General features: G+C 46.8%; 1 protein-coding gene across 1 annotated transcript in view; it reads left to right on the top strand.

Moving 5' to 3' along the window:
• LOC146175190 (isoamyl acetate-hydrolyzing esterase 1 homolog) overlaps window positions 1-26817 on the top strand; it is a 57562-nt gene that overhangs the window by 16462 nt on the left and 14283 nt on the right. Inside the window, exons 3-4 of the mRNA XM_084583674.1 lie at window positions 14012-14231; window positions 25819-25906. Coding sequence (XP_084439800.1) covers window positions 14012-14231; window positions 25819-25906 — 308 coding nt within the window. The remainder of the gene's footprint in view (window positions 1-14011; window positions 14232-25818; window positions 25907-26817) is intronic.

Below are 26817 nucleotides of genomic sequence, written 5' to 3'. Positions count from 1 at the left end.
TCACATCCAAAAAGGTATGGGAACAAGTTCGCAAACTAGATGGTACCTACTCCCCCTACACAGTCCCTCTCCTAACCCCTCCAGGTGTGCAAACTAGCTTGCAGGAGCAGGCAGATATACTCGGTGAGCATTTCTGCAGAGTGTCTAGCTCTAACCACTACACAGAATCATTCCTAAGATATAAAATCACAGCTGAAAAACAGAAACTCCCAACTAGCGGTGGCAGCAACGAACTGATTAACAGTTTAATCACAATGCAAGAAATTCATAGAGTTCTATCTACTGGCAAAAAGACTGCCCCAGGCCCCGACGAGATACATTATGAAATGTTGTCCCACCTCTCTGAGCCATCTGTAGAAGCCCTTCTAAAGTTTTTCAACAAGATATGGGTAGTAGGACAGATACCGGAGGCGTGGAAAAAAGCTCTTGTTGTACCATTTTTGAAGCATGGCAAACCACCAACTTCGGCCAGCAGTTATAGGCCAATATCATTACCTAGCTGTCTGGCAAAATCATTTGAGAGTATTCTTAATATTAGATTAATGTTTATCCTAGAATCCCGAGAGCTTCTCGATATTCATCAGTGTGGTTTTAAGAAGGCATGTTGTACAACTGACCATCTTGTCCGTCTGGAAAATACCGTCCGAGAAGCATTCATACACAGACAGCACTGTCTAGCGGTCTTCTTCGATCTTGAAAAGGCATACGACACAACATGGAGGTTCGGAATATTGCGTGACCTTGCAGACTTGGGCATCCGTGGGAGAATGCTAAACATCTTGCGTGATTTCCTCTCTAACCGCTCAATTAATGTTCGTCTAGGCACAACTATGTCAAAAACATTTATCCAAGCGAATGGCGTACCACAGGGATGTATTTTAAGTACTACATTGTTTGTTGTAAAAATGAATAGTATAAGTAAAGCAATCCCAGAGTCTGTTATGTATTCACTCTACGTTGATGATTTGCAAATTGCCTGTACATCATCCAACATATCATCCTGTGAGAGGCAAATACAGATAACATTGAATAAGTTAGCTACATGGGCAGACAGGAATGGGTTTAAATTCTCCCCTCAAAAAACAGTAGTTGTTCTTTTTTCACTGAAGAGAGGCCTACAGACAGATCCAACTTTATACCTAAATGAAGCTGAACTGCCAGTAAAAAATAAACACAAATTTTTAGGTATAACTTTTGATAAAAAACTAACATTCCTGCCTCACATAACTAACCTTAAGAAGAAAGCTTCTAAGTCCCTCAACATACTCAAAGTTCTCTCAAAGAAGCACTGGGGATCCGATCGAACATGCCTTTTACACATTTACCGCTCTCTTGTACGCTCCAGTTTAGATTACGGTTGTATTGTGTATGGCTCCGCGAGGTCATCATATCTAAAGCGATTAGACCCAATACATAACCTCGGCTTACGTCTTTCTAGCGGTGCATACAGAACATCCCCCATTAAAAGCATCTATGTAGAAGCAAATGAACCACCCCTAGCCGACAGGAGGAGCATGCTTACATGCGAATACATACTCAGGATAAGATCTTTACCAAAACATCTCTGTTTCCCCTTAGTTACAAAGTGCCCTTCCAGAACACTGTTCATAAACAAACCCCATGCTATCAGGCCTTTACTACTCCGCTTTGAAGAAATATGCCAAGATTTAGGAATACTGGATGCACTTCCAACTGTAGCCCAGAGACAGTATCCATTTCCGCCCTGGTACAGCCTTCCCTCTACATGTGACCTCACACTGACAGCCTTCCGAAAAAATCAAACAGCACACGAACACATATTACAGGAATACCTAGCACTACGAGAGAAGTATATGAACTTCACAGAATTTTTCACAGATGGATCAAAAACAGCAAATTATGTTGGATGTGCTGTCGTGCAAGGCAACAGAGAAAAAGTCATAAGGCTACCTAACAGTGCCTCAATATTTACTGCAGAATGTTACGCTGTCTATGTAGCTGTAAATAAAATTATGCAACAGAACTGTGAAAAGAGCATAATCTATACCGATTCTTTAAGTGTGCTTACGGCATTACATTCCAAAAATGCAGTTGAGCCTATAGTAGGGAACATCATTCACGGCATAGAAAAAATCACAACGCAAGGCCAAACCATAATCTTTTGCTGGGTTCCTAGCCATGTTGGGATAGATGGTAACGAAGTAGCCGACTCATGTGCTGCACAAGCTCGAACTAAGAAAATAAAGAAAATACCAATTCCCTACAAGGATTGTATTAAGTTAGTAAAAAGAAGCCTGATAGATAAATGGCAGAAAAAATGGAATAACGAAGAGCAAAATAAACTACACACAGTAAAACCCATAGTAGGAGAATGGAAATCATGTACACAGAACAAACGCTTCAGTGAGGTGATTTTGTGCCGTCTTCGAATCGGACATACACACTTGACACACAATTTCTTACTGAGAAAAGAGCAAAAACCATTATGCAAAGAATGTGGAGGTGAGCTCACCGTGAACCACATTTTGATCTCGTGCACAGAACTTGAACAGTTAAGGAAAAAATATTTTACTCTATTCTATAATGAACGCATCCCATTCCACCCCTGTTTACTATTAGGAGACAACCCGCTTGTTGAAATTTCATCTGTTTTTAGTTTTCTTAAAGAGTTAGGGATTCTAAATCAGCTGTAATTATCTAAACTTTTCATTTTCACTCATAAAGAAGCTCAGCAACCTAGTGTTTGGCGCATGATGGCCATAGTAGCCTATGTGCCAAAAAACCCAACCCAACCCAACCCTATTTTTCACACGTATTCCTTTAACAAAGACTCCACTGACAGTTCTTGACAGTCATGAAGGAAGCTTTGTGGTCGGAGAAATAGACTGATATATGTTCGACTTGGTACACCAATGCTTGATTCTCAAAGACGAGATCTATACAAGTGCCTCGCGAGGTTGTCACAGCCGTGGGACGCGTTACGAGCGAGAGGAACGGGATACGAAGAGGCGTCCGCGTGCTGTGCGATGTCAGCGCACGTTAAAGATCCCCAGGTGGTCGAAATTACTCCGTAGCCCTCCGCTACGACTCCTCTTTCTCTCTTTCCACTTTCACTCTCGCCTTCCTCCCTTTCCTTACGGCTTGGTTGCGGTGTCCACAGAAAACAAATGAGACAGTTACCACGCATTTCCCTTCCTATAAAAAATAAATCAGTTTTTCTACGCGGTCATGCCCCGCCGGGGTGGTACAGGGGTAAGACGCACGACTACTGTCCGGAATACCCGGGTTCGAACCCGACCTCGGCGGCTGCGTTTCGGTGGAGGCGAAACGAAGAGGCGTCCGTGTGCTGTGCGATGTCAGCGCACGTTAAAGATCCCCAAGTGGTCGAAATTACTCCGCAGCCCTCCACTACGGCTCCTCTTTCTCTCTTTACACTTTAAATCCCACCTTCCTCCCTTCCCTTACGGCGCGGTTCAGGTGTCCACAAACTCGTGTGACAGATACAGCACCTTTCCCTTCCTGTGAACCAATTATTATTATTATCTACGCGGTCACGTTGTCTTGACTCGCTAGCGACGGCAGCGGCATCAGACAGTCGCTGCTAGCGCTTTCTCCGGCGACCCCTTCCGCCCCCCCCCCCCAAACCCTCTCCTTTCCTTGTGTTCTCCGGCTGCTCCGCGCTTCCTGCGAGGCTTCGGTTGCCAAGCGCCGGCTCGAACTGGGGGGATGAAAGTGGGGAGGCGCTGGTTACGAGGCCGACGCCGACGCGAAACCCAGGAACGAGCGCCAAAGAGCTGCGCTCTAAAAAAAAAAACTTCGTCAGCTTCTTCATTCAAAAGATGGCGACTTCGGCAAAACCTTGTGTGCAATCACAGGCCGCGATGTACCTTAGCCGCTGTAAGTAAAGGTTCCTCGTTTGTGCTCTGCTGTTCATGCAATTCTGTCACATGTGCCTGTATTTGTTATTACATATACATAAGAGGAGTGTTGCGTGACTTTGTTTCCTGTGTTGTTCGCATATACAATATATAAATAAAACTGCGCTTACGTGTTTACTTGTCAGCAAGTGTACAGTGCGCAGAAAGAACTATATGTCAATAAAAATGAAGCATTTCACTTTGTTCCAGAGATTACAAATATATTTTATATCAATAAATGCCTATGCTTTAATTGGTGTTAGAATAGAAATTCCGTGTTTCCCTTTGTGAGCACGGGATGTCCGGGACTAAGATGCTCAAACTTCGCAGAAGCCTTCGCAAGCAAGAAGCGTTAAATACGTGCGCCGCTACCAGTCCAAGACAAAACACGCACCCTGAAACTTGTAGTCAGCGGCTTAAGTTATAGCTGAGGTCTGTTGCGACTTAATGAGAGCTGAAATGCAGTGCAAGCAGCCCTCTTGCCGAAGATGTGAGAGCGTGGTAGGCAGCAGACAGCGCGGCTCGTACCCACCCTGTTTGCAGCGCTCCTGGCGTCGGCTGCTGGCATTCATCGCTCATGGTGACATCCGGGAGGCCTCGGTCGGCACACTAGCCAATATATTCTAGGCACTATAATTCCGTCGAACACCCCGCCGGGGTGGTGCAGTGGTAAGACACCCGACTACTGTGCCGGAGTACCCGAGATTCGGCGGCTGCGTTTCGATGGAGGCGAAACGAAGTGGCGTCCGTGTGCTGTGCGATGTTAGCGCACATTAAAGAACCCCAGGTGGTCGAAATTTCCGGAGTCCTCCACTACGGCGTCTCTCATAGCCCGAGTTGCTTTGAGACGTTAAACCCCACAAACCAAACCAAACATGAAATGATGCCTTTGACTGAGAACACTCGTGGAGCTTTCTGTGCACTCCTGCATAGCCTCCGAGACCCTTAACTGTCTCGGAGGCTATCCTACGTTCCTATAAATGGTATGTAGAGCTAGTGCTAGCTAGAGACGCCGGCGCATGCTGTCAGTAGTAGTAGTAGTAAAAGCATTCATTTTAACAGAGGAGTTCGGGGCGCGCAGGTCCCTGGGCCCCCGCACGGCCCCACTACACTCAAACGAATGTTGCGACTGTTGCGTGTTGGTTTGTCAGGTACTACAACAGTGCTCTACGAGTGCCGTCATCCGAATACACCAAACGTTTACCGGCGTTTATATTTAGAGTGACGAAAAGGAAAGGAGCAGTATACTCGTATGGCACTCGCGGGATCACGCTGACAAATCTGGCGATCCTTCCAAGCCAACTTTCTGCTTTGAAGATAGCCATAGTTTATAGGGGCTGCGGAGGGGCCGGCTGAGTGGCCTGGCGAAGGTTGACACGTTGTTGCTAGGCGTTCTTGGCACACTCCTTTTTTTTTCTGCTTATAGTAGGGGCAAATAGGGAAGAAAGTAGCATGCTCATTTGTCTGGCAGTGCCGGCAGCAGGGCTGCGTGCACTCCTGGACAGAGGGCGGCAGGGAGATGGGTGAAGTGCACCTGGGGCAGCTAACAGTGGCACTAGAGCACTGATGTGCGTGGTGGCCAATCTCGAGACAGGGCGTACATTCAGGAACGCGGGGTGAGGGCGGCATCAAAATGCTGCTCGAGGAAAGTAAACAGTGCGGAGGTGACAGTACCAGCAAATGCAATTGGTACTGTTTTGTTGGACCCCATCATGCGCGCGGTTATAATATCGGCTGTGAAGGTCTTTACATCCTTCATGAGATCGGCGATGGAGTTGCCATGTTCGACACCATAAATTACACCGAGGCAGGAAAGAGAAGGTTTGACAGGGTAGGGAAGCACTTTTACGAGCTTTCTGGAGAGGTTGATGTGGGTTATATGCAAGAGAAGGTTGGCGGTGAGGCATGGAGGAAGGAAAGAACTTAGGAGAGGCCCTGACGTGACTTTTTTGAAGCCGGCGCGGCCGCGCCGCGACCGGATGCTGCCATTTCTCTCCTCCTCTTTTACCCTCCACATTTTCTATTTCCGCGACGCTCACGTACCTCGGGCCCTTAGTAACGATGTTGCTAGTGGCCCGAGTTTTCATAGCAAAAGCGATGCTGTTGCTAATGGCCCGACTTGGCTAACCCTAAATTTTGACATCCTTTCCGCCACACTTTCTCCAATGCATTAAGAATGGCAAGGGCCTCTCCTAAGTTGTTTCCGCCCTCCATGGCGATGAGGTTTGTGTGTTTCCAGAAAGAAGAGCTTCAGCACTGGCTTGAAATCGAGGATGAGGCCGTTACTGGAGCATTCAGAGAGGTTGGCAGCGTCATTTATAGTTTTAAGCAGTTCGCAGGTCTGGGTGGTGAGGAAAAAGGTGCCAGGCGGGTGCTGGAGGCCAACCGATACTACGTCCAGGCGAAATCTGGGAGGTTTCGCTGCCTTGCGAGTAGCACCGACCCTTGGCACGAGTGAGCAGTACATCTAACGCTCTAAAATCAAACACAAAATATCAAACAACCCAAACGAATGATGGGAGCTGCAGTACAACAAGTTCAGAGGAAAGAGGTCTGCTTAGCACATTCCGCGCAAGCTAGAGCTTGATCACACGAAATGTTGCAGATATATATCACTACACACTAATATGAGCGCAAGATACCACACTATAGCGTCATTCATATACGAAACTAAGTAAATCGGAAATGCGAGGCAAATATTGGTCGACAGGGCATTCCATTCTCTCGCAGGCTCGGGGAACACGGAAACGTGTATCACTATAAAGCATTATGCCCCGCTGTGGTGGTGCAGCGGTATTGAGAACGGCCTTCCAGCCCTGAATATTGCGCAAACTTTACCTGGATAACGACCCCGGGGAAGTATTTAGGGTGTCGTTAGATTATCATCGCGACAGTAACTTATACTGGAAATGGAAAGCGCATAAAATTCGCGAAAAGACCGAAAGATGGGAAGCGGCATGCTTGTCTGTGTTCGTTAGAGGAACAGTTTACAACTTGTTCAAGATAAGCAATCTATGGTATGTGATGAAAGTTATGCATTGTTTGAGAATGAATGTGCTAAACTTTAACTGCATCTTTGCTGTGTTTGTATGGTCTTCAAATTCGGAGTGGTGTAGCCGCGCGAATTCGTTCAGGTCTGTCGCCGACGTGGTTTAGGGCAGCTATTTCTACGTCAGCTCGTTGGCAGGTTTTTCTTTCTTATCGAATCCCGGCCTCGGCGGCTGCGTTTCGATGGAGGCGAAACGAAGTGGCGTCCGTGTGCTGTGCGATGTCAGCGCACGTTAAAGATCCCCAGGTGGTCGAAATTACTCCGTAGCCCTCCACTACGGCCCCCCTTTCTCTCTATCCACTTTCACTCCCACCTTCATCCCTTCCCTTACGGCGCGGTTCAGGTGTCCACAGAGCAAGTGTGACAGATACTGCGCCTTTCCCTTCCTATGAACCAACCAACCAACCATCACGAGGTCAGCGATCCTTTTTTGCGCACCGTGTGCCAGTTAGGGCTGTATCGTAAGTTGCATCAGTTCGTTGTGGGAAAGGAAAGCATACTCGGAAGATTATGCGGTTTCTGAAAAGAGGTTGACGGCAGTGTTATATTTTTTTTTGTATGGTTCTCGAGGAGTACTTGTATGAAGTGAAGAAGGTAGCGTTTTATAAGATTTTTGTGATGTGGTCTTTCCAGTCTCTTTGCACAGGTCTTTGTATGGTGGATGCTCTTTAGATGATGTTCTAAGCAGGGTTAAAAGAATGAAAGTACAGCCTGCAGCAAAGACCTTCTTCTGGGAGCTGCACACAACAACTTTGCTGGTCAATCATTTTAAGGGAAAGATATTTCTACTTTCGTGCGGTTTGCACTGTCTCATCTGTAAGCTGCCTGGAACCATAGACCACATATTTATTGATTGTTGAGAGGCAGTTTATGTTGGATATCCTACAAAAGACTTTAAAAAAAGATTTACCTATTGAATCATATATGGCATAAGCTATCTGCCCGCAGAATACGAGAATGGAACACCTTTCAAGCACATCATGCTGATGGGCCTCCATTGTATATGGCGTCAGAGAATGGCTGGTTATTATTGCGACCCCGATGCGTCTGAGCGCGGGTATTTTTCGAAGTGTGTGCACAGGTTGTTGGAGAAACTGAAAATGCACTCATGTACATCATAATGAGTTCCACGGCTGGAAAAATTGTCAACGCTTAAATATCGTTAATGTAACAAAGCCTGCGCTAAGCTGTGAATAGGTTGCATGTGAATGCTCTCCTGTGTGTTCTTTTGAATTTGTTGAGAACTGGCAATTAGAAGAAAATTTGTGTATCACTTTGGACCCCTGAAGTGCGATGAGGCGAAAGCGTTTGTTTGAAACGCCTCTGATTCCTGCTTTACTGCCTCTGGATCCGTATTTCTAGTTTGCGTCATTATCGAAAGTGTCTCCCTGACCTCGAGAATTCTAATTGAAGGAAACGCCGGAACCAAAAATGTTGGCAACCAAACTGATTCTTCTTCTCACGTTTCATGTTGGATGAATCAGGCATCCGTCGCTACTTCTCCACAACGCTTGCCGCACAGTCACTAAGCCGCTTCGGCGCCATGCGTCGCACTCACTCGACTGCACCCAGACGTCTCACAGAGAAACATACTTAAGGTAATGTTAAGGTTCTTCCAAGTACGTAATGTAATGTTCTTCCATGACTCCGGCACCGTCGATGTCACCAGGCATTGCGTATACATGATGGCTAGTGTTATTACGTAGCACTACTACCCGCAATCACAGATTTCGCCTATAGCTGTCCGAAGCCGCTCACTCGCTATCTCTGTCTCTGCGAGAACTTGACATGGAGAAAGAGATGGTGCCGACACCCGTCACGTTGAATAGCGAGGGGGATCGCTCGCACAGCTGCAGCCGAAGCCGCTCTTTCTCCGGCTCTCAGTGAACTTAAAGCCTACAAAGAGAAGGTTACGACGAAGCTGAAGGCGCGCAAGCGACGCGCTACTGCTCAGTCCGAAGTAACACGCACTTGTACAACACTGCTCAGTGACGGCCACGGCGCCCGCATGACACTCCCCCGCCCCCTCACTGGGTGTATCTGTAGCCGCTCCGGCTCCTTCTGAGCTAAAGCGCATGAATTGCACCTAAAATTGTAAATTCGTCTCTAGAAAAGGAAAGGCCCAATATCTGTCTCACTTTAAAAGAAAAAAAAAAACTGATTTATTTACAGGAAGGAAAAGGCGTGGTGACTGTCTCACTTGTTTTCTGTGGACACCGCAACCGCGCCGTAAGGCAAGGGAGGAAGGTGGGAGTGAAAGTGGAAAGACAGAAAGAGGAGCCGTAGTGGAGGGCTACGGAGTAATTTCGACCACCTGGGGATCTTTAACGTGCGCTGACATCGCACAGCACACGGACGCCTCTTCGTATCTGTCACACTTCGTGTTCACCTGAGCAGAGCTTTAAAGGAAGAGAGCAAGGTGGGAGTGAAAGCGGCAAAAGAAACTGACATCGCACACCACATAAGTGCTCTGCCCTGATGGGGCTGGTGCAGGTGGGTCACCGCTGCTGGCGGCGGGGGCTGGCCTGGCACCGAATTTTTATCCGTTGTAGGCCGTCTTAGCACACGCCACCGCTGGTGGTGGCCGACGGCTGTTGTTGCGGCGCGCGTCTTTCTTTCCCTCTTGCTTTTCTTTCTTCCCTATATTCTCTCCTGCCTGCACGAGGCAGCGGAGGTGGCTCAGCTACAGAGCAAGTAGCAGGCCCGTGCATTTTCTTTTCCTTCTTCCTACAGCCACAACAATAACAACACACCACATGGACGCCCCTCCGTTTCGCCTCCAGCGAAACGCAGCAGTCGGCGGTCGGGTTCGAATCCGAAATGCAATGGAGGCGGTACGCATTAAAGATCCCCAGGGGGTCAAAATTACTGCATAGCCGTCCACTACGGCCCGTCATTCCGCTTTCACTCAAACTTTCCTCCCTTCTCTTACTGCGCGGTTCAAGTGTCGACGTATATGGTAACATATATGTGACTTTCCAATGAACCTGTTTGAGATCGAACTGCGGCACAGTTGACAAAACAGTGTTCGTTTTTCTGCGCTGAAGGGTAAAACCAAATGAAAATAAACTATGTTCGACCCCGTCGCTGTGGTGCAGTGCTTAGGGAGCTCAACTTCTGCGCCCAAGGATGCAGGATCGAATCCCGGTTGATCGGCCGCTTTTCGATTGACGCGAAAAGCAAGGCGCCCGTGGCGCTATGCCAATGGAAGTTAAAGATCCCCAGGTGGTCGAAATTTGCAGAATAATCCACTGCGGCGTCTTCAAAGCCTGAGTCGGTTCGGGTCGTTAAACCCTACAAACCAGACCAAACCTCAACTGTGTTCGTTCAACTGCACTAAAATGTAAACAAAAATAAAAAAAAATATAAACAGTGGACTCATATGCTTGAAGACGTTTTATATCAAAGCAAAAAGAAGCATAACAAACTATAAAATACACTGAAAAGTACAGAATGGGCAAGCAGTGCTGTGCACATACTCCTAATGTTTTTTTACTACGCAAGCAAACCGGCTCTGGTATTTCACTAGCACAACTCCCCCCTCCCCCAACCCGGCCTCGCCCCTGTTGTTCGACAAATATGTAGTTAAGTTACCTGACCCTCCGCAGCTGCTTTCCTCATTTCCTCAGCTTCTAGTGCTTTCTTAACCTCGTCCTTCGTCACAGCCGGAAAGTATCAACGGAAACTCTCATCTACTCTTCATTACTATCTCAATCTGTTGGTACAAGATCTCCACAGCGTTGAGGTTCTGTCGTATACTTGGAATACCCTTGCACCGTGGTTGCATGGTACATTTTTATGCGGTCTTTATTCACTTGCACGACTCTGCCTAAAGGATGGCGTTTTTCGGTGATGCCTAGCTGCAGGTACGAGACGATGACGGGCGGATCTTGGTCATCGATGCCCGACGGCTTGGCTTCGCGCATTAGCCTTCTTCTACCGATGATGAACTCAAGGAAACATGGCAGTTTTGCAATATTATTCGCGGAAGAAGAAACCTAAAAACTATAAATCGCAACCAATCACATTCTAATACGGAGATTAAATGCGGAAAGCGCTAATCTCGGCTGTGAATAAGACTACGGCTGTTTAGAAACACTTTTGGCCCATAATGTGATATCTATATTTCTTGCTTCGTTATTCAAAGTCAACGTCTAATATTATAAGTCTTATTTCTAGCAGCGTTTTACAATTTGTTTTTAAACACGAACATGTGTGACGGACTCTGTCAAGAGAAAACAAAGTAACAAAATTCTAAAGAACACATCAGCTTCGCTTTTAAGATTATGACTCGCCCACGCAGACTACCACCTGATATATAAAGCCCAGATCTAGGCCAGCCATACGAATATGTGTGCGTGATCTAGGGGGAACTTGTCTGGACCATAATGGAAGGCTCCCAGCAGACTGATTCTGATGTCACCCTCTCGTATGAAAGTAGAGACACGAATAGCAGCGTCTGGGCGGCCATGTAAGCTGCTGGCAGCGCCATGCTTATGATTTTTGCTCACCACACTCACAGCGACGGTGAAGCTGAGAACGCCGAAAACTGTGACGCAGGAGAGAGAGAGAGAGAAAACTTTATGTAATGCAAAAAAGAGAAATAATCTAGAGCTCCCGTGGTTGGGTCGTCAGTCCAGGACTCCCACGGCCTTTGCTGCCCTGCTGGCCCATTCAATGAGCCAAAGCTGGTCTTTCGACTCCGAACTGGACAGCGACTCTCCCACTGCTCCGGCGTGGTGTTTTGGAATATAGGCACTGCATCTATTTTCTGGCAGGCCCATGTGATGTGATAAATTGTCGGTTTCTGTCCACACCAGGGACACGTGTCCCTGTATACGGTCGGGTGTATCTTGCTGTATAAAGACAGGCATAGATAAAAATTTGTTTGTAGCTCCCGCCACGACACTGACTGCTCCCTGTTTAACAACTTGTGGGGCGGACGATACTGTCTTCTGGTCCCCCGGTAGTGCACCAAAATGAGTGCGTAGGTACGAGTCACTGCCCCGGTCTCTTCGGTCTCTCACCTCCCGCGGTCTGCATAACCTCGAGCTATGAGATCGGCCTGGATGTTCCCGGGAATGTCGCCGTGCCCCGGAGCCCAAAGTACGAATTGTTTTGTGTCGCTTATCCCGACGGCCTTCAATATGGCGGCCGCCTTTTTGCCAATCCTGCCGATGGTGAATCGTCGGCAAGCGGCTTGCGAATCGGTAATTGCTACCAGCGAAAGCCCGGACCTATTGCCCTCTGCGACCACTAGAGCAATAGCGGCCTCCTCGGCGTCAGACACGGTGCAGTTCCATAGCGAGGCGCTACGGAACTACAACCGTCACCACCGCATCTCTGTCGTTAGAATACATCGCTGCGTCTACATAGACTGTGTTCTTGTTCTGATAGGTCTTGGAGAAGGCTTCCGTCCTGACGCCTACCCTGATGAACGACAGGATGCATGTTCTTGGAAATTGGCGCTACTACAAACGTAGACCGGATCGCGTCCGATATGTCTATCATTCGTTCAATCTCTAGCGTGTGATCATGGTAGAGGAGAGCTCATCCCGCTGTAGTGCGTTGTAGCCTTATCTTCCGAGAAACAAGCTGCGTTTCCCTGTGCTCTTCCTATGTGTTTGTTAAGCTAAGGGCCATTACATTTTCGTTTGCCGTTCTTACTGGCAGCCCCAGCACCGTCTTGTACGCCTTCCTGAGGATCGATTCCACTTGCTCTTTCTCCATCTGGCTCAGGTGTTGGTAGGGAAGACTGTACGTGGCTCTGCTTACCACAAGCGCCCGCACTAACTTGAGCGTGTCTTCCTCCTTCATCCCCTTTTTTTCAATAGGTCACTCGCCTAATCATTCTCGTTATCTGGGCCGAAGATCCAGATAGCAATCTGGTCGTGTGGTCCAACCTCTTATTGATTTGAATCCACATTTCCAACACTCTCAGCATGTGCACTTCTGCTATGCGAGCCCCGGCTAGCATAACGGTGAGGTCAACTTTACTGTCGTATCGGGGCCTATTTACTCTGAGAATTTCAGATTTTTCGGGCGAACACGTGAGTCCCCTAGCCCTTGCGTAGCCGTCGACACAGTCCGCGGCTGTTTGTAGCCTCTCCTCCTTGAGACCTAGTGAGCCCTCCGTCGTCTAAATCGTCATCGGCGTATATTGCGTGCTGAATGCCGTCTATGGCGTTCAACTTCTCCGCCAAACCAACCATAGCGATGTTGAAGAGAAGGGGCGAGATTACAGATCCTTGAGGCGTACCATAGTTAGGCATTCTGATCTTGTCCGATCGCAAGTCTCCGATCCCTATAGTCGCGGTCCTATCCGTAAGGAAAGCCTTGACGTAACTCTGACGCAGGAGTTTCTGGTGAGCGGGGCCGTTAAAGCTTTTTTAGGAAACGTAGTGCAAAGAAGACAAGGACAAAATAACGGATACACACACGAACGCTCGTGTGTGTATCCCTCATTTTGTCCTTGTCTTCTTTACGCTACGTTTAGTAAAATGCAAACGCACCAACTCGCCCAATTCAGCATTCTTGTGCCTTTAAAGCTGTCGCCTTAAAGTTTAGGCGTGGAGGAGGAGCAGGAAAAAGGGAGGGCAGAAGGCAGAAATATTTAGGCGTGTCTTTTACTATCGCATACACTGTTGTCGTAAAACGTGACGCATCGGCGCCATGGCGACGTTCAAGTTCTCTTAACCTCATACGCTATTGTGACGTCCTTGCCGATGGAATGGAAGGGATTCTCATATCGCTATATTATTCCACCATGGGTTTAATTAGATTTTTTTATAGTCGGCTTTTCTAGGACTCCACGAATGCGTGGCGTTCCGGTACCATACATATCGCGCCCGCGGAACATATAGGCTCTCTATTTGCCTCCGCAGTCACGTACGCCCCTTAGCGGAACTAGCCTCGGATGTCACAGTAAAACCTCTGCTATTTCAAGCGGAGAATTCCAGATGGCACCTCCAAGCTTAAACTGCAGCTTCCCTTGCTTTCGCACATCGGTTTGACAGAGATAATCACTGCCAATGTTTTCTTGTGCACGCTACCGGACGCTCCACAGGCGGTGCGACGTTGTGGCCCGCGGCTTCAGCGGATACAACACACGCGCGTGGAGGCACATGCTGCCCGTGGTTCTGAGACCCGAAGACGCCGCCTACGTGGCCGCCGTGGTCGTCATGCTGGGCACCAGCGACAGCGCGGACCCACGTGACCCCGTAGGGTCGCACGTCACGCTTCAAGAGTACGCCGAAAACCTAGAGAACATGCTCGACTACGTGGAGGTAAGGACTTTTCCGGTATCGCTTTTTGTGCTCACAGTGGCGCTTGAACATGAATATCGAGGCAGTTTTCTCATTGCTAAATTGTCCAATATACATGATGCACGGCTGACATCTAATATTGATGATATTTTCAACAAAGCCTTTTCCAAAAAAAAAAAAATCACAGTGGCTTAGCTTTGCAAGTCCACGATATGCATAGTAAAAGCTACCCGCGATATGTTTTTTACCCCAGCCACTCGGAAATTTAGTTTCGGCGTTTACGCTGACGCTTGCGAGACGTTCTTTACGTACCTCAGGCGTCTCCGACAAGCGTTTAGCTCTTCTCGCTTCATTCTTCAGTAGACCGGCAGCCTGACGTCTGGCAGTGACTTCGCGGTCGGTAGAAGCCGCCTTTTGTAGGCTCTCAAGATGCCGCTTACTATGCACGCGGCCACCAGCCGCATTTTCATCTTCCGCTGCGTCTTCTCCTAAAGCGAGCGGATTATGTCCTCAGCCACGGTGCATCCGCTTAGAGCGTTGCCCATGCGACTCACCTGCGACTCAGCGCATCTCGTTTTCGTGGTTGGGGCGCATGTACAGAAGTGACTGGCGCGGACAGCCTGAAATGCGCTACTGAAAAGCATTGCGCAGCTTTCTCCAAAAAAAAAAAAAAAAAAAAACAGAAGCTTTGAGCGCGAAGAATGCGCTGAAAAAATTAAATGAAAGCCCGTGCATAGAACGATAGAACTTTCCACGCAAGCTGCATTTCCGGCGAACATCGCTGATATCGTGTTCTTACGCGAGCTGCGCGGGCCTAATTTCTGTGCACAAAAAATAACGCCAAAATAAGACTCTGATATTACAACATAGGCCGCATTTCCATAACCCTACGCAGTTGCAGCGGATACCTTATCAGCGAGCTTATTTATACGCAGAATATTTAAAACCTAACTAATCTTAAAGCCGCTCCGCATGTCATCAACTTCACAAGCAAACAATACTTTGAAAGGCGCTTTTGTTTGATTGCTTGGGAAGCGTGGAGAGGAGGTGATTTGATGTGTGATGTGGTCATGTGATGTTACCAGATAATATTATTCCAACAATAAACCATGTCGTCTTTGCTAAGTAAAAAAAATCTTACTTAAAGTAAACCCTGATTCAAGGTTTCTCACATGTGCTTAGGAAGGAAGAAATTTGTATTTGGTTGCTACTATTAACCAGGCCATTATATTGTTCTTCTCTATTTTATTATGATTCATCCTGCTGGCATTTGCTTGCTATGGAACCGGCTGAGCACTCCACCCCCCATCCCGCCTTGTGACACGCGAAAAGGGCTTTTAGAATATGGGAATAAAAAACATAACTTATTGAATCTGCCCAATACGCTAGTCCGAGACGCATCATATACGTTCAGTACACAGGTTTATTTCGGGTATCGCGGTCAGTGCCTAATTTGCAAACTCGGTGAACTTGCAGTTTATTACTTTTGCTTGTTTAAGAACTGATTTCCTTAAAGTATCGTTCGACCCGAAGATGACTTTCTCTTGAATGCTTCCTCCTAGCTCCCAGTATTCCTGTGGCCTGGCGGCAGTGTTTGATACGGTATAATGCTTTGGTTTCCTACTAGGAAGCGGTCCATATTGATTTTGCTGGCGGTGAATAAAGAGAAGGTTACAGCGGTGGCGTAGCGGTAGAACATCCGCCTCGCATGCAAGAGGACCGGGGCTCAAATCCTGGTGCCGCGCAATTCTCCACCGGAATTAAAAAAAAAAGAAGAAAACAATCCGCGTGTCGATGGAATTGCATAAACAGGTTTGGGGTGCGACCTGATGCCGTTGAACACCTCCGGGAACACACTCCCTCGCCAGAACAGGAGTTGGCCACCCTGGTGCAGTAATTGGCCGCATCCTCCTATGAAAAGCTCCATAAAAAACCCCGGCCCTCAGTCACCAGCGGCTGCTGAACAACTGACCACGGCGGCGATGAGACCTGCGACGCAGCAGGGGGTGCTAAGAAAGCCTGGGTCCGCTGGACAGGCCGCCATTGGAAAGTGACCCTGGCAACGTTTAATGCTAGAACCCTAGCTAGTGAAGCTAGTTTAGCAGTACTGTTAGAGTAACTTGAGGGTATGCAATGGGATATCATAGGGCTTATTGATGTTAGGAGGCCGAATGAGGCATATACTGTACTGAAGGATTGGCATGTACTGTGTTATCGAGATTTAAAAGAGAGGCGACAACTAGGAGTAGGTTTCCTTGTCAATAAGTATATAGCGGGTAATATAGATGAATTCTTTAGTATTAATGAGAGGGTTGCAGGCATCGTTATTAGGCTTAATAAGCGACATAACGAATAAATAAGCGAATAAACTGAAGACTGTACAGGCCTATGCACCTACATGTAGTTATGATGACCAGGCAGTTGAAAGCTTCTACAAGATGTAGAACCGGCAATGCGAAAAGTAAAGACCCAGTATACTGTACTAATGGGCGACTTCAATGCCAAGGTAGGTGAAAAGCAGGCAGAAGACCAGGCAGTAGGTGACTATGGCATTGGTTCTAGAAATAGCAGGGGGGAGTTACTAGTTCAGTTTGCAGAGTGCAATAACTTAAGAATCATGAATACCTTCTTCAGCAAACGGAAGAATCGGAAATGGACATGAAAAAGTCCTAACGGGGAGACTAAAAATGAAATCGACTTCATAATGTGTTCAACCCCCGCCATTATGCAAGATGTAGAGGTAATCGGGAAAGTGCGATGCAGTGACCATAGGATGGTGAGGTCCCGAATTAGCCTAAATCTGAAGAAGGAACGCAACAAGTTAGTAAGAAAGAAACCCATCAACGAATTAGCGGTGAGGGGTAGGGCAGAAGAGTTCAGGATCTCGCTACAGAATAGATATTCAGCACTAAACGAGAATGGAACCATGGAAGAATGCAAACATTATCCTCATTCATAAGAAAGGGGACTCTAAGGACATTAAAAATTACAGACCAATCAGCTTACTGTCTGTTACGTATAAGGTATTTACCAAGGTAATCGCTAATAGAATCAGGACAACCTTACACTGAAATCAAGCAAAGGATCAAGTAGGGTTTCGGAAACGGCCCTCTCCTATCGATCATATCCATACCATCAATCAGGTGATAGAAAAATGCTCAGAATATAATCAGTCCTTATACATAGCATTCATTGATTACGAAAAAGCATTTGACTCAGTTGAAACCTCGGCGGTGATGCAGGCATTGCGAAATCAAGGAGTAGACGAGCCGTACGTGAAAGTGCTGGAAGATATATATAAAGGCTGCACAGCAACCATAGTGCTGCATAAAGAAAGTAACAAAATTCCCATAGAGAAAGGTGTTAGGCAAGGAGACACAATTTCCCCAGTACTATTCATAGCTTGTTTAGAGGAAGTATTCAGAGACTTCGAATGGAAGCAGTTAGGGATAAGGGTAGATGGAGAATACCTCAGTAATCTGCGATTTGCTGATGACATTGTCTTGCTAAGTAACTCGGGGGATGAACTGCAAATAATGATTGATGACCTAGACAGGAAAAGTAGAAAGGTAGGCTTGAAAATCAATATGCAGAAGACTAAGGTAATGTTCAACAGCCTCGTAAAAGAACAGCAGTTTTCATTAGGTAGCGAAGTACTGGAAGTAGTAGGCGAATATGTCTGCTTAGGACAGGTAGTAACTGCAGATCCGGACCATGAAAGGGAAATAACAAGAAGAATAAGATTGGAATGGTGCGCATTTGGCAAGCACTCACAAATTATGACTAGCAGCTTACCGGTATTGCTCAAGAGGAAAGTATACAACAGTTGCATCTTACCTGTACTCACCTATGGGGCTGAAACGTGGAGGTTAAGCAAGAGGGCTCTACTTCAGTTGAAGAGAACCCAGAGGGCTATGGAACGAAAAATTGTAGGGGTAACATTAAGAGATAGGAAGCGTGCAGAATGGGTCAGAGAAATAACTCAAGTTACCGACATTCTAGTAAAAATTAAGAAGAAGAAATGGACATGGGCAGGACATGCAGTGCGAAGAGAGGATAACCGATGGTCGCTTAGGATAACAAAGTGGATTCCAAGGGAAGGAAAGCGTAGCAGGGGGCGGCAAAAAGTTCGGTGCGCGGATGAGCTTAAGTAGTTCGCAGGGGTCAAGTGGATGCAGCAAGCACAGAACCGGGTTAAGTGGAGAAATATGGGAGAGGCCTTCGCCCTGCAGTGGGTATAGTCAGGCTGATGATGATGATGATGAATAAAGAGACACAATAAAAATTATCAATGTAAGCAAACATATAGAGTATGCCTCGGGAACACTACCGATATTTTTCGGCTGGAGAAGAAATCGCTGATGAAAGCCCCAAAACCTATTCACTATCAAAGCACCCACGGAAAATGGGCACTGTTGCTTCACCTGTGTGACGTATTCTGAATGGATCTCTCAGCCAGAAGTCCCAGTTAAAAGGCCCGAATAGAGCTTTCTTCCGTAACGGCGGCATCACTGCATCGACTAAAAATGGACGCTTCACGTCCATCTTACGTGGAGGCACTGGCGGTTGTGCTTCCTTGCAAAGCAGGGTTTAGATAACCATGAGAAGTAATCGATGGCAGCCATAAATCGCTGTACCTTGCTGCCTTTATTGTGTTTGGAGAGGCACGGAAGTGTGTTGGTAAATTTCGAGGAAGCCTGAGTGCTGTGCAATGCAAGTGCATGTAAATGCCTCGGTTTGCTGAGCTTTCTTCAGCGTACCAATACGATGTCTCTCATAGTTTAATTCACTTTGGCACAAGGAGCGTACAATGAAAAGAACTCATGCAGCAGACGTGCGTCCCAACATAGTGCATTCAACTTGCGGGAATGCAACATTTCCCTCTCCCGCACGATGCGGCGAACACCCTCTCTTTCTCTCGGGTAGCTGGTCAGAGAACGGGTGTGGTCAGAGCTCGGCCTCGGTCTCAGAGCGGAGCCGGAGCAACGTGAGAACCCCCACAAACTCTACACCTAAGTGCATAATTACAGTTCTTTGCAGATTGAATAGCCCACTGCTCCCTCGATTACCACAGGTTGTTTGACTAACTGGTCATTTAGGTACCCATGACGAGGGTTGTGATAAATTTCAATTTGCGGTCGTTGTGACTTCTACCCGTATTAGTGGATTCGACGGCGTAGTAAGCGGAAAAAATTGCTGAATAGCTTGAACAAACCTAGTGTGTCAGTGAAAGCTTCATTACTAACGGTTACACCGGATAAAGCTCTTAAAATGAAAAACACTAAGCCAGTCAAATGAAGCAAGAAGATTCAGAAGACACCAAGGAGAAGAACAGGAGAGAAGAAGAAGAGGGGAGGAATGGAGATTCGACAGACGACACGAAGAAGACAGACGGAGGGAAGAAGAACACGGGGCGCGTGCGTAGTTGTGGCTTGCGCGCTACGCGGTGACTGGCTTTACCTGGCGTAGTGAAGCTTTCGCTTGCAAATTCGGGTGCCTTCCGCCCTATTGTCGTCTGCTGACTGCCGGCTCTACCTGTTTCCAGGAGATGCCCGCATAATGGTGACGGACACACATAAACTTGGTGAAAGTTTTCCTCGCTTCTGAGCATGCAACGTTAATAGCAGCGTCGATTCACACCGCACCTGTATGCTGCGGCATCACCATTGCAAACGAGTACTTCAATCAAAAGACTAATATTCGCCTTTGTTTTCTGGCGTCTGAGGTGTAGCTTGTATGTAGACCTACGCTTGGAATATTTTTACTTTGTTTTTCACCGCAACTCAGGAGACGTAAGTGAGCCCCTGGAATATTTTCATTGCGTTCGCTTATTATTCACGTTGTAGCATCACTGCGCCAGTGAACGTTGTCAAAAAATAAGTACGTTTTGGAGCGCATTCATTCTAAGTCCTGGAAACTTCCTTTTCTTCGTATCGCACTTGCGAAGACATGCTGTATTGTCATGAATGTTCGTCGAGCGAATGAACGTTCCGGGTAAGCTCTCGTGCTCATACACCACGATTATGTAATTTGCCTCTACTTCCACATCGTCCTAATTTCGATAATGCCTAGAGCTGTGGTGTGCCGTGTTGGCATTGAAATACTGGACGACATATTTGTAGCTTGGTTAACATGAACTGTCATCCGAAGGGAACCTTCGGGATGCGCGGCTATACGCAGCATCTCTCGGCCAAATAGGGGCAATCGAGCTTCGGAGATGTTGCGCGCCCACTACATTTTCATCGGAAAGATTATACGGAAGAAACGAAGCGCAGATTTGTTAAGTGAACGGTGATTACGACGCAGTTTCACTTCTATGCAGATATACATAGGCTGGTGTCTGCAAAGCTTAGCACGTATGCATTTGTGCAGTGTGACGATTTCATGTCTCGGATGGAGACACTCAAGCAGCGTGGAGCTGCGGGCGCTAGCGAACAGCGCCATCACCGAGCGGCTCCGCGTAGCCTACCGCGCAGGCCGACTCCCCTAAACGAACCAGTGGTTTCGATTTTTCACATCATATTTACTCCCTTTGCTGTGCTCGTTTCCTCCGTGTTCATGGACTGGTTTCATCTGTCCCTTAAGTTTTGGTTTTTTGCTTCCGTGGGGAAGTATTCACTTGCGCTGAAGGCTTACCTCGAACGTCCATATCGACTTTGGTGCTTGACGTGGACAAACTATGAAGACGCAGTTTGTGATTCCATTGCACGTGAATGAACACAAGTTGTTGACTTTGAGGAATGACGTCTCACCGTTTGTCGATATGGAGACAGCTGTGCTTATTTGTACGTCCCCTTACCTGAGAAAATTCGACGCGACAGCTTGAATTTGTGCTGCAGGAATAACTTATAACGCGGCGTCGCAATTCAATGGCGTCCACGAAAAAAATCCCAGTTTTTCTGAAGGCTAGGTTCGGGTCGGATTGACTGAAGAATTTGACCGCCAGTGCGGTCGCGCCGCATGCACTACCCAGGGCTCTGCGTCATGAAGCCGCATATCAATGAGCATCATTAACAGTTTCACCCTTTTTTTTTCTTTTCGTTGAGTTGGGTGCACTAGCTAACTGAGCGACGACAGCGCACAGCTGCGTCTCTCAGATTGCACGCAATGGCGCCACAGTTTGCGCATTTAAAAGGGCACGTCGTCTTCTCTTCGGCTTCCCACTGCTACGATTAAGTCATGAGAGTGATGCTATGTGACAGCTCTTGAACAATAGCCATACTTATTTGCGAGCCCTTCATCGCCGTTGCGGGTTGGCGCATTGCCGGAAGAAGAGAGAATGCACCGTAGAGGTCTCTGTTGGGCGTTTTGTTAAGGCCACGCACATGACTAATCCGAATTTATTACTGTTTGGACATTATATAGAAGGCAAATTCTCCATACCGGGCAGGTGCCCAGGGGAACATTTATAAAGAAACACCGAACGTTATCAGCTTCATACTAATAAATCTGTTACCTCTAAATTCCGGTCAGTCCCTCCTTCAGCGGCCACCACTCTATGTTCCAGTGCCTGAAGCCGAAACCTTACTCAGCGCCTGGTTGTCCTGTATTCTTTCCCGGTGCTGTCTTAATTTATGACCGTGGTCAGCGTGGTTAACATATGCAGTGCTCTAACAAATATCTACTGATCCTGAGCCATCCGAAGCGGCTTTGTCCGCCCGCTGAAAGCCTACTTGTGTCGCTAGTATCAAAACCTACTATCTGGACATTGCTTTTGTGGACTTAATGCGGCACCACTTTCGCGCGGCCAAACCGAAGTCAATAAAGTGCAAGGATCGTAAACTGTGGAGCTGCGCTGGTTGCTACTCAATGTGTATGGCAAAACGTGGCACATGAGTTGGTATGTGCTATTTTCGCCTTTGAAATTGCACGCGCTGCCTGTTTACAGCAGCCGAGTAAGTGCAAACTGTGAGTGATGGACTGCTCTTTCTTGTTGCGATAGGTGACGTAGCATTCCAATTACGTCCCAGTCACGCGTAGAGTCGCTACCTACTGCATTGACGTTTCTCCGCCTACCTAGGTTTTCAGCGCATAATTCCCAAGCCAGGAGGCGAATGCGTCACCTGAGCAAAGCAGGACACACGGGAAGCAAGCAAGACACATCCCCGCTTTTAGGCAACCGCCACACCGCTTCAAGCATCACAAATTGCCCACCGGTGAACATGACTGGCGTGCAGGGTGCCGTCAGGTGTGCACTTGCTACCACCGCAGTGGAGAGAATACGAGTGCTAAAGGCGCAAAGAGCACGCGGAGAGAGATAGCGCGCGCAGCCCGTTGCACGGTCAGTCAAGCGCCACGGCAGCCTAGCGCCAAGCAAGCGCCGCAGAATTTCGCCACTAGGGAAGGAGTGCACGCTGCAGTGGCGCCGCCAAACGTTCTCTAAACGTTACAAGGTGGATCGCGAAGAATGAATGCAAAGTACAGATTTGCACACTCAGATCGCAATACTGAAAATCGAAAATGCTAATGTTTCACAGTTCAATCGGCTGTAGCGGAAAGCTATGCTTCTGACGAGTGACGAGTGCTTAGATATAGAAGCATGCAAGGTTGTGGAGGGTAAAGAAGAATGTCAGACGTCATTCATTTTCCACTAATTTTAGACGATGCAAAAAAGACCTCATTACTTTACAAAATGTAAGCTTGAATGCTTGCTGAGCGGCACCAATAACTACAGGGATGTCATGACGTAGTCTGCCAACGGCTGACGCGTTATAAAGACTATCCAGTTGTATAGGCTTTAGTAAACATGTTGAAGGCTTCAGAGGATGGTTGCAACGCCAAGAATATCGTTTTAGAATTTGTTCTCATCAACTTCGGGAAAGCATCATTGTCAGGGAAAAGCCAAGACTGAGGTAGTGTATGCTTCAAAAATAAAAACAACACCCTCTTAATCATATGCGTTACTGCGCAGAACAAAATCCTCAAATACCATGTCAATAAATAAATATACAGCAGAACGTTGTACGTTCCCTGTGGGAAGTACTGGAGCAATGAGCCTCATCATGCTATAAGTAAGGAATGTTAGTAAGTCAGAAAATGCACATTACTAAAGATTCATCACTGTCAAAGTTACAGTGCAACAAAATAGGATTTATGATATCAGTAAACAGGATATTCGGGCTAGGTTACTATGTATGCGAGCTGGAAAGAATAGTGATAAAATAGCTACCACTCTTCTTGGTTACGTTATAATGCATTCCGGTTTGTTGGTTTCTAGAGTAAGTATCGAGCCTTACGAGCTGCTCAATATGATGCTCAATGTCATGACGGCGGCTGAAGAAAGATTTCGCACCCTTGTTTTTAATGCTGCCACTCATTTGACCATAATCGCCATGCTCCTCTACATATCGAATGAAAACACACTCCAGCATGCTGTTTCTTATCCAGCACGAAAATGTAAACATTTGTATTTCTCAACAAATTTCACCCAAAACCCAGAACATTCTGGTGGAAAGAGTAATGTTTGTGATCTTGAGTCCATTATATGCGCTTTTTTTTTTTCTCTATACACTCTTCGAGCCTCAGGAGCATGTTATGGTCACCTGAGCGCTACATTTAGGTAGGGCTCATGTGCAGCCAAACAATCCCGATAAAATAAATATATGCCACGCAATATTATTATACTCGCTTGTCGTAATCAGCACTTTCGTGCACCTTCAGAAGCATGCTCAGTCCAACATGAAGCTTAAGAATTTAGTAGTTCAGACCTACTATCTCATCTATGAACACGGTAGGCATGTAGTACGACCTTCCTGGCATCTGCACCTGGAAATCAAGGCAAACGCCGACTCTACGTCAGAGCAGGGGACAATCGGTTCACGCGGCTTGACGTTGATCTTGTCAGTTACTTTGAATGCATCAACACGCGAAGGCCACACTCTATCGGACGACGGTCGTGCACATTGCATTTATGTTGTACGTAATCTGAACTCTTGTAAAAATTAATTTCGAATAGTCGTTGCTACTCGCCATGTTTTTCATACACTTATGTGTATGAAAATTCAGTTTATAGTGATAAAATTTATTTGTTTATTTTATGATGACGCGCTTCCCTTTAGGAAAAAGAAATAATTCTGTTGCAGCCGGAACATAAGCAGGCATGAGTTGGACATGCGTAGTCGGAACAGTGTCAGTATAGTCGTTACGACATACTCAGTAACGTTTTTTGCACAATGTGTGGTATGCAAATGACCTGCTCACACGGATATCACTACGATCATCCGCGTATGTAAACGTCATCATTTATATTGCGCTTCTAAAACAATAATGACAAATTGACTGTTTTGTACTTCATATCAATATGTATGCAACTTAAGAAAAAAAAAACAAGGCTTTTAATTCAAAATCCTGGGGCTCCGAAACAGCACACAAACGCTAGGGTCATCTGAATCGGAAGATGTAACAAAATACATCGTGCAGGAGTTTGTAACGAAGCTCGCTCACTGAAAACAACAGTTTTGGCAGTCGCAGTACATCCCTAAAAATTGCAGCAACTGCGTAAGTGTTCCGTTACAGATGAGCCCACTGCGTCAGCGTTACTTCATCGATAGCCACCGACACGGCCGCCGCGGCGGCGCAACATGAAACTTCCGCCATCACTGGTCGCGAGGTGCAGTCGGCAGGCTGCTCTTATGGGAAATCACTGCACTGATTGGTCGTCTGGTTGTGTGATTTCACGTAGTCTCATGACGCCACTCAACCCAACGGCCAGTCAGTGCACGGCCTGTCGTCCGCCAACTGCTACCTATTAGAGCCGTACTTTTTTGCTGAAAGTGCCGACGCCGACAATGCTATCGCCCCATTTTCAGGAGAATGGGGCCTCTAAAACTGATGCATTGAAACACAGGCCTTTTGCAATTCCGGAATTATCGAAGCCTTGACGAAGTAGTCGATTCGATGGCTTAAGTGAGAGAGCAATTTCTTAATCGCTCGCCTAGCAAACACAACACTGTGAATTTCATTGAAAGGTTGCAGTTCTGAACTGCCTGCACACGCTGCCCGGGTGCATAGAAGCCGAGGCGAATGATTGAGAACTTGGTTTCGCGTCTATACTTGCTCTTTTTTGTCAATATTCGTCTGTTTAATCACTCTGCTCGCATTTTTGACTGCGCTCGCAGCCTTGATTTCATCGTATCGGATTGTAAAGGCCCAATGACGGCGAAATAGTGTTCTGCTTGATATCGATAGCTTGAAATAGCGTTCTGCTTGAACCCATCACAGTAGCACTTTCCCTAACAACCACGTGTAGTTCAATTTTACGCTATATTACGCTTATAAAGGAGTAGTTCCTGTTTGCTATCACATGAACCCAACCTATCAGTGTAGCGTTAGTCTTTATTCCCATTTTAGTTTACATTGAATCCTTGCTTTGCGATCTGTATTCGCGGCCGTACGCTGTTGAGTGCTCTTGGTCCGGCCAGTTGGTCAGGCCTATCTCGGCTTGGTCAACATGCATCATGGGGAGAGCCATCGCAAGGCAGACGACAGGGCGATTCTGCAGCTGCATAGCCTAGTATAACCTGGAACAATACAAACAGACTTGCGAGTTCAAGAAATAGCTCTGTTTATTCCGCTCTTTCCTGGTTTCAAAATTTGCAATCTCATCCAGAGCTGCGGTGTTCCTAACGACAAGGTCATCATTGTGACGCCTCCTCCCATCGACGAGCAGCTGTGGCTGGCGAACACCAAGAGACAAGGTACGAGTGCTTGGCCTATAACTTTCTGCTGCGAAGAAAAACATTTGCAGGGTGCACTGAATTTGGCGTTGGGCAGCGACATTTATTGCAGTAATCGCATCGCAGGGTGCCACGTCTAAACTAAACCTAGAAAAGTTCTCTTCCCAACTCGTGCCTTTCTAGCGCCGGGGCCTTGCTCTGCTAGAAAGTGGACACTGGACGGGATTGAGAGCCGGTGTTGCGTAACGGTGCAAGATTACGCTTCACTTCGGATTTGAGGGCAGCGTTTGATAGTAGGAGTCCTTTTGAACTGTGAGTTGTTGAAGCCCATTTGTGCCTTGCCTATATTCTCACAGTGACTAATGCGTCCCAGCGTAATGTTTTTGTGAAGAATGCATCGTTCAGGAAGAGAACTCAGAACCCCTTCGGTCCCTTGGTCTGATCAAGCCGCCTTGTGTCCAGCAAACACTTCATCACTTCATGTGTATGGCTCTATGAAAACGAAACAGTCGTGAAAAACAATCAAAAGATAGCAAACACCTAAAATAAATAACCAGAAGTGCGAAATGAGTCTAATCTTTATATACAATTTCGTTACAACTGCAAATTGAGGCATTGTAACGTAGGGAGCTCGGAGAGAGATTGTTCATATTGCTGATTACGGGCACTAAAACTTTTACTCCTGCACACGAAGGGTAAGCACGTGCTATCGGACAGCTATTACGCCATACCGTGATCGAAAATTCCATAACATTTATTCAAAATTTCCAGTTTGCGCATATATTTTATTGCTATGATTCCAAAGCTCGCTATGTATTTCTTAGTGTTGCTTTTTATAGCTTTAATTCATTTATGTTTTTTCCACTTGTTAAGAGGGAGGCTGTTTCTTACTGCTGAAACATAATTTTGTGTATTTCTGATGTCGACCTCAT

Source organism: Amblyomma maculatum, chromosome 11 (genome assembly GCF_055883805.1).
Source record: "Amblyomma maculatum isolate TAMU_Amacu chromosome 11, ASM5588380v1, whole genome shotgun sequence".
Classification (NCBI taxonomy): Eukaryota; Metazoa; Arthropoda; class Arachnida; order Ixodida; family Ixodidae; genus Amblyomma; species Amblyomma maculatum.
The sequence above is the reverse complement of the archived record's forward strand: the minus strand, read 5'-3'. Positions and strand labels throughout refer to the sequence as shown.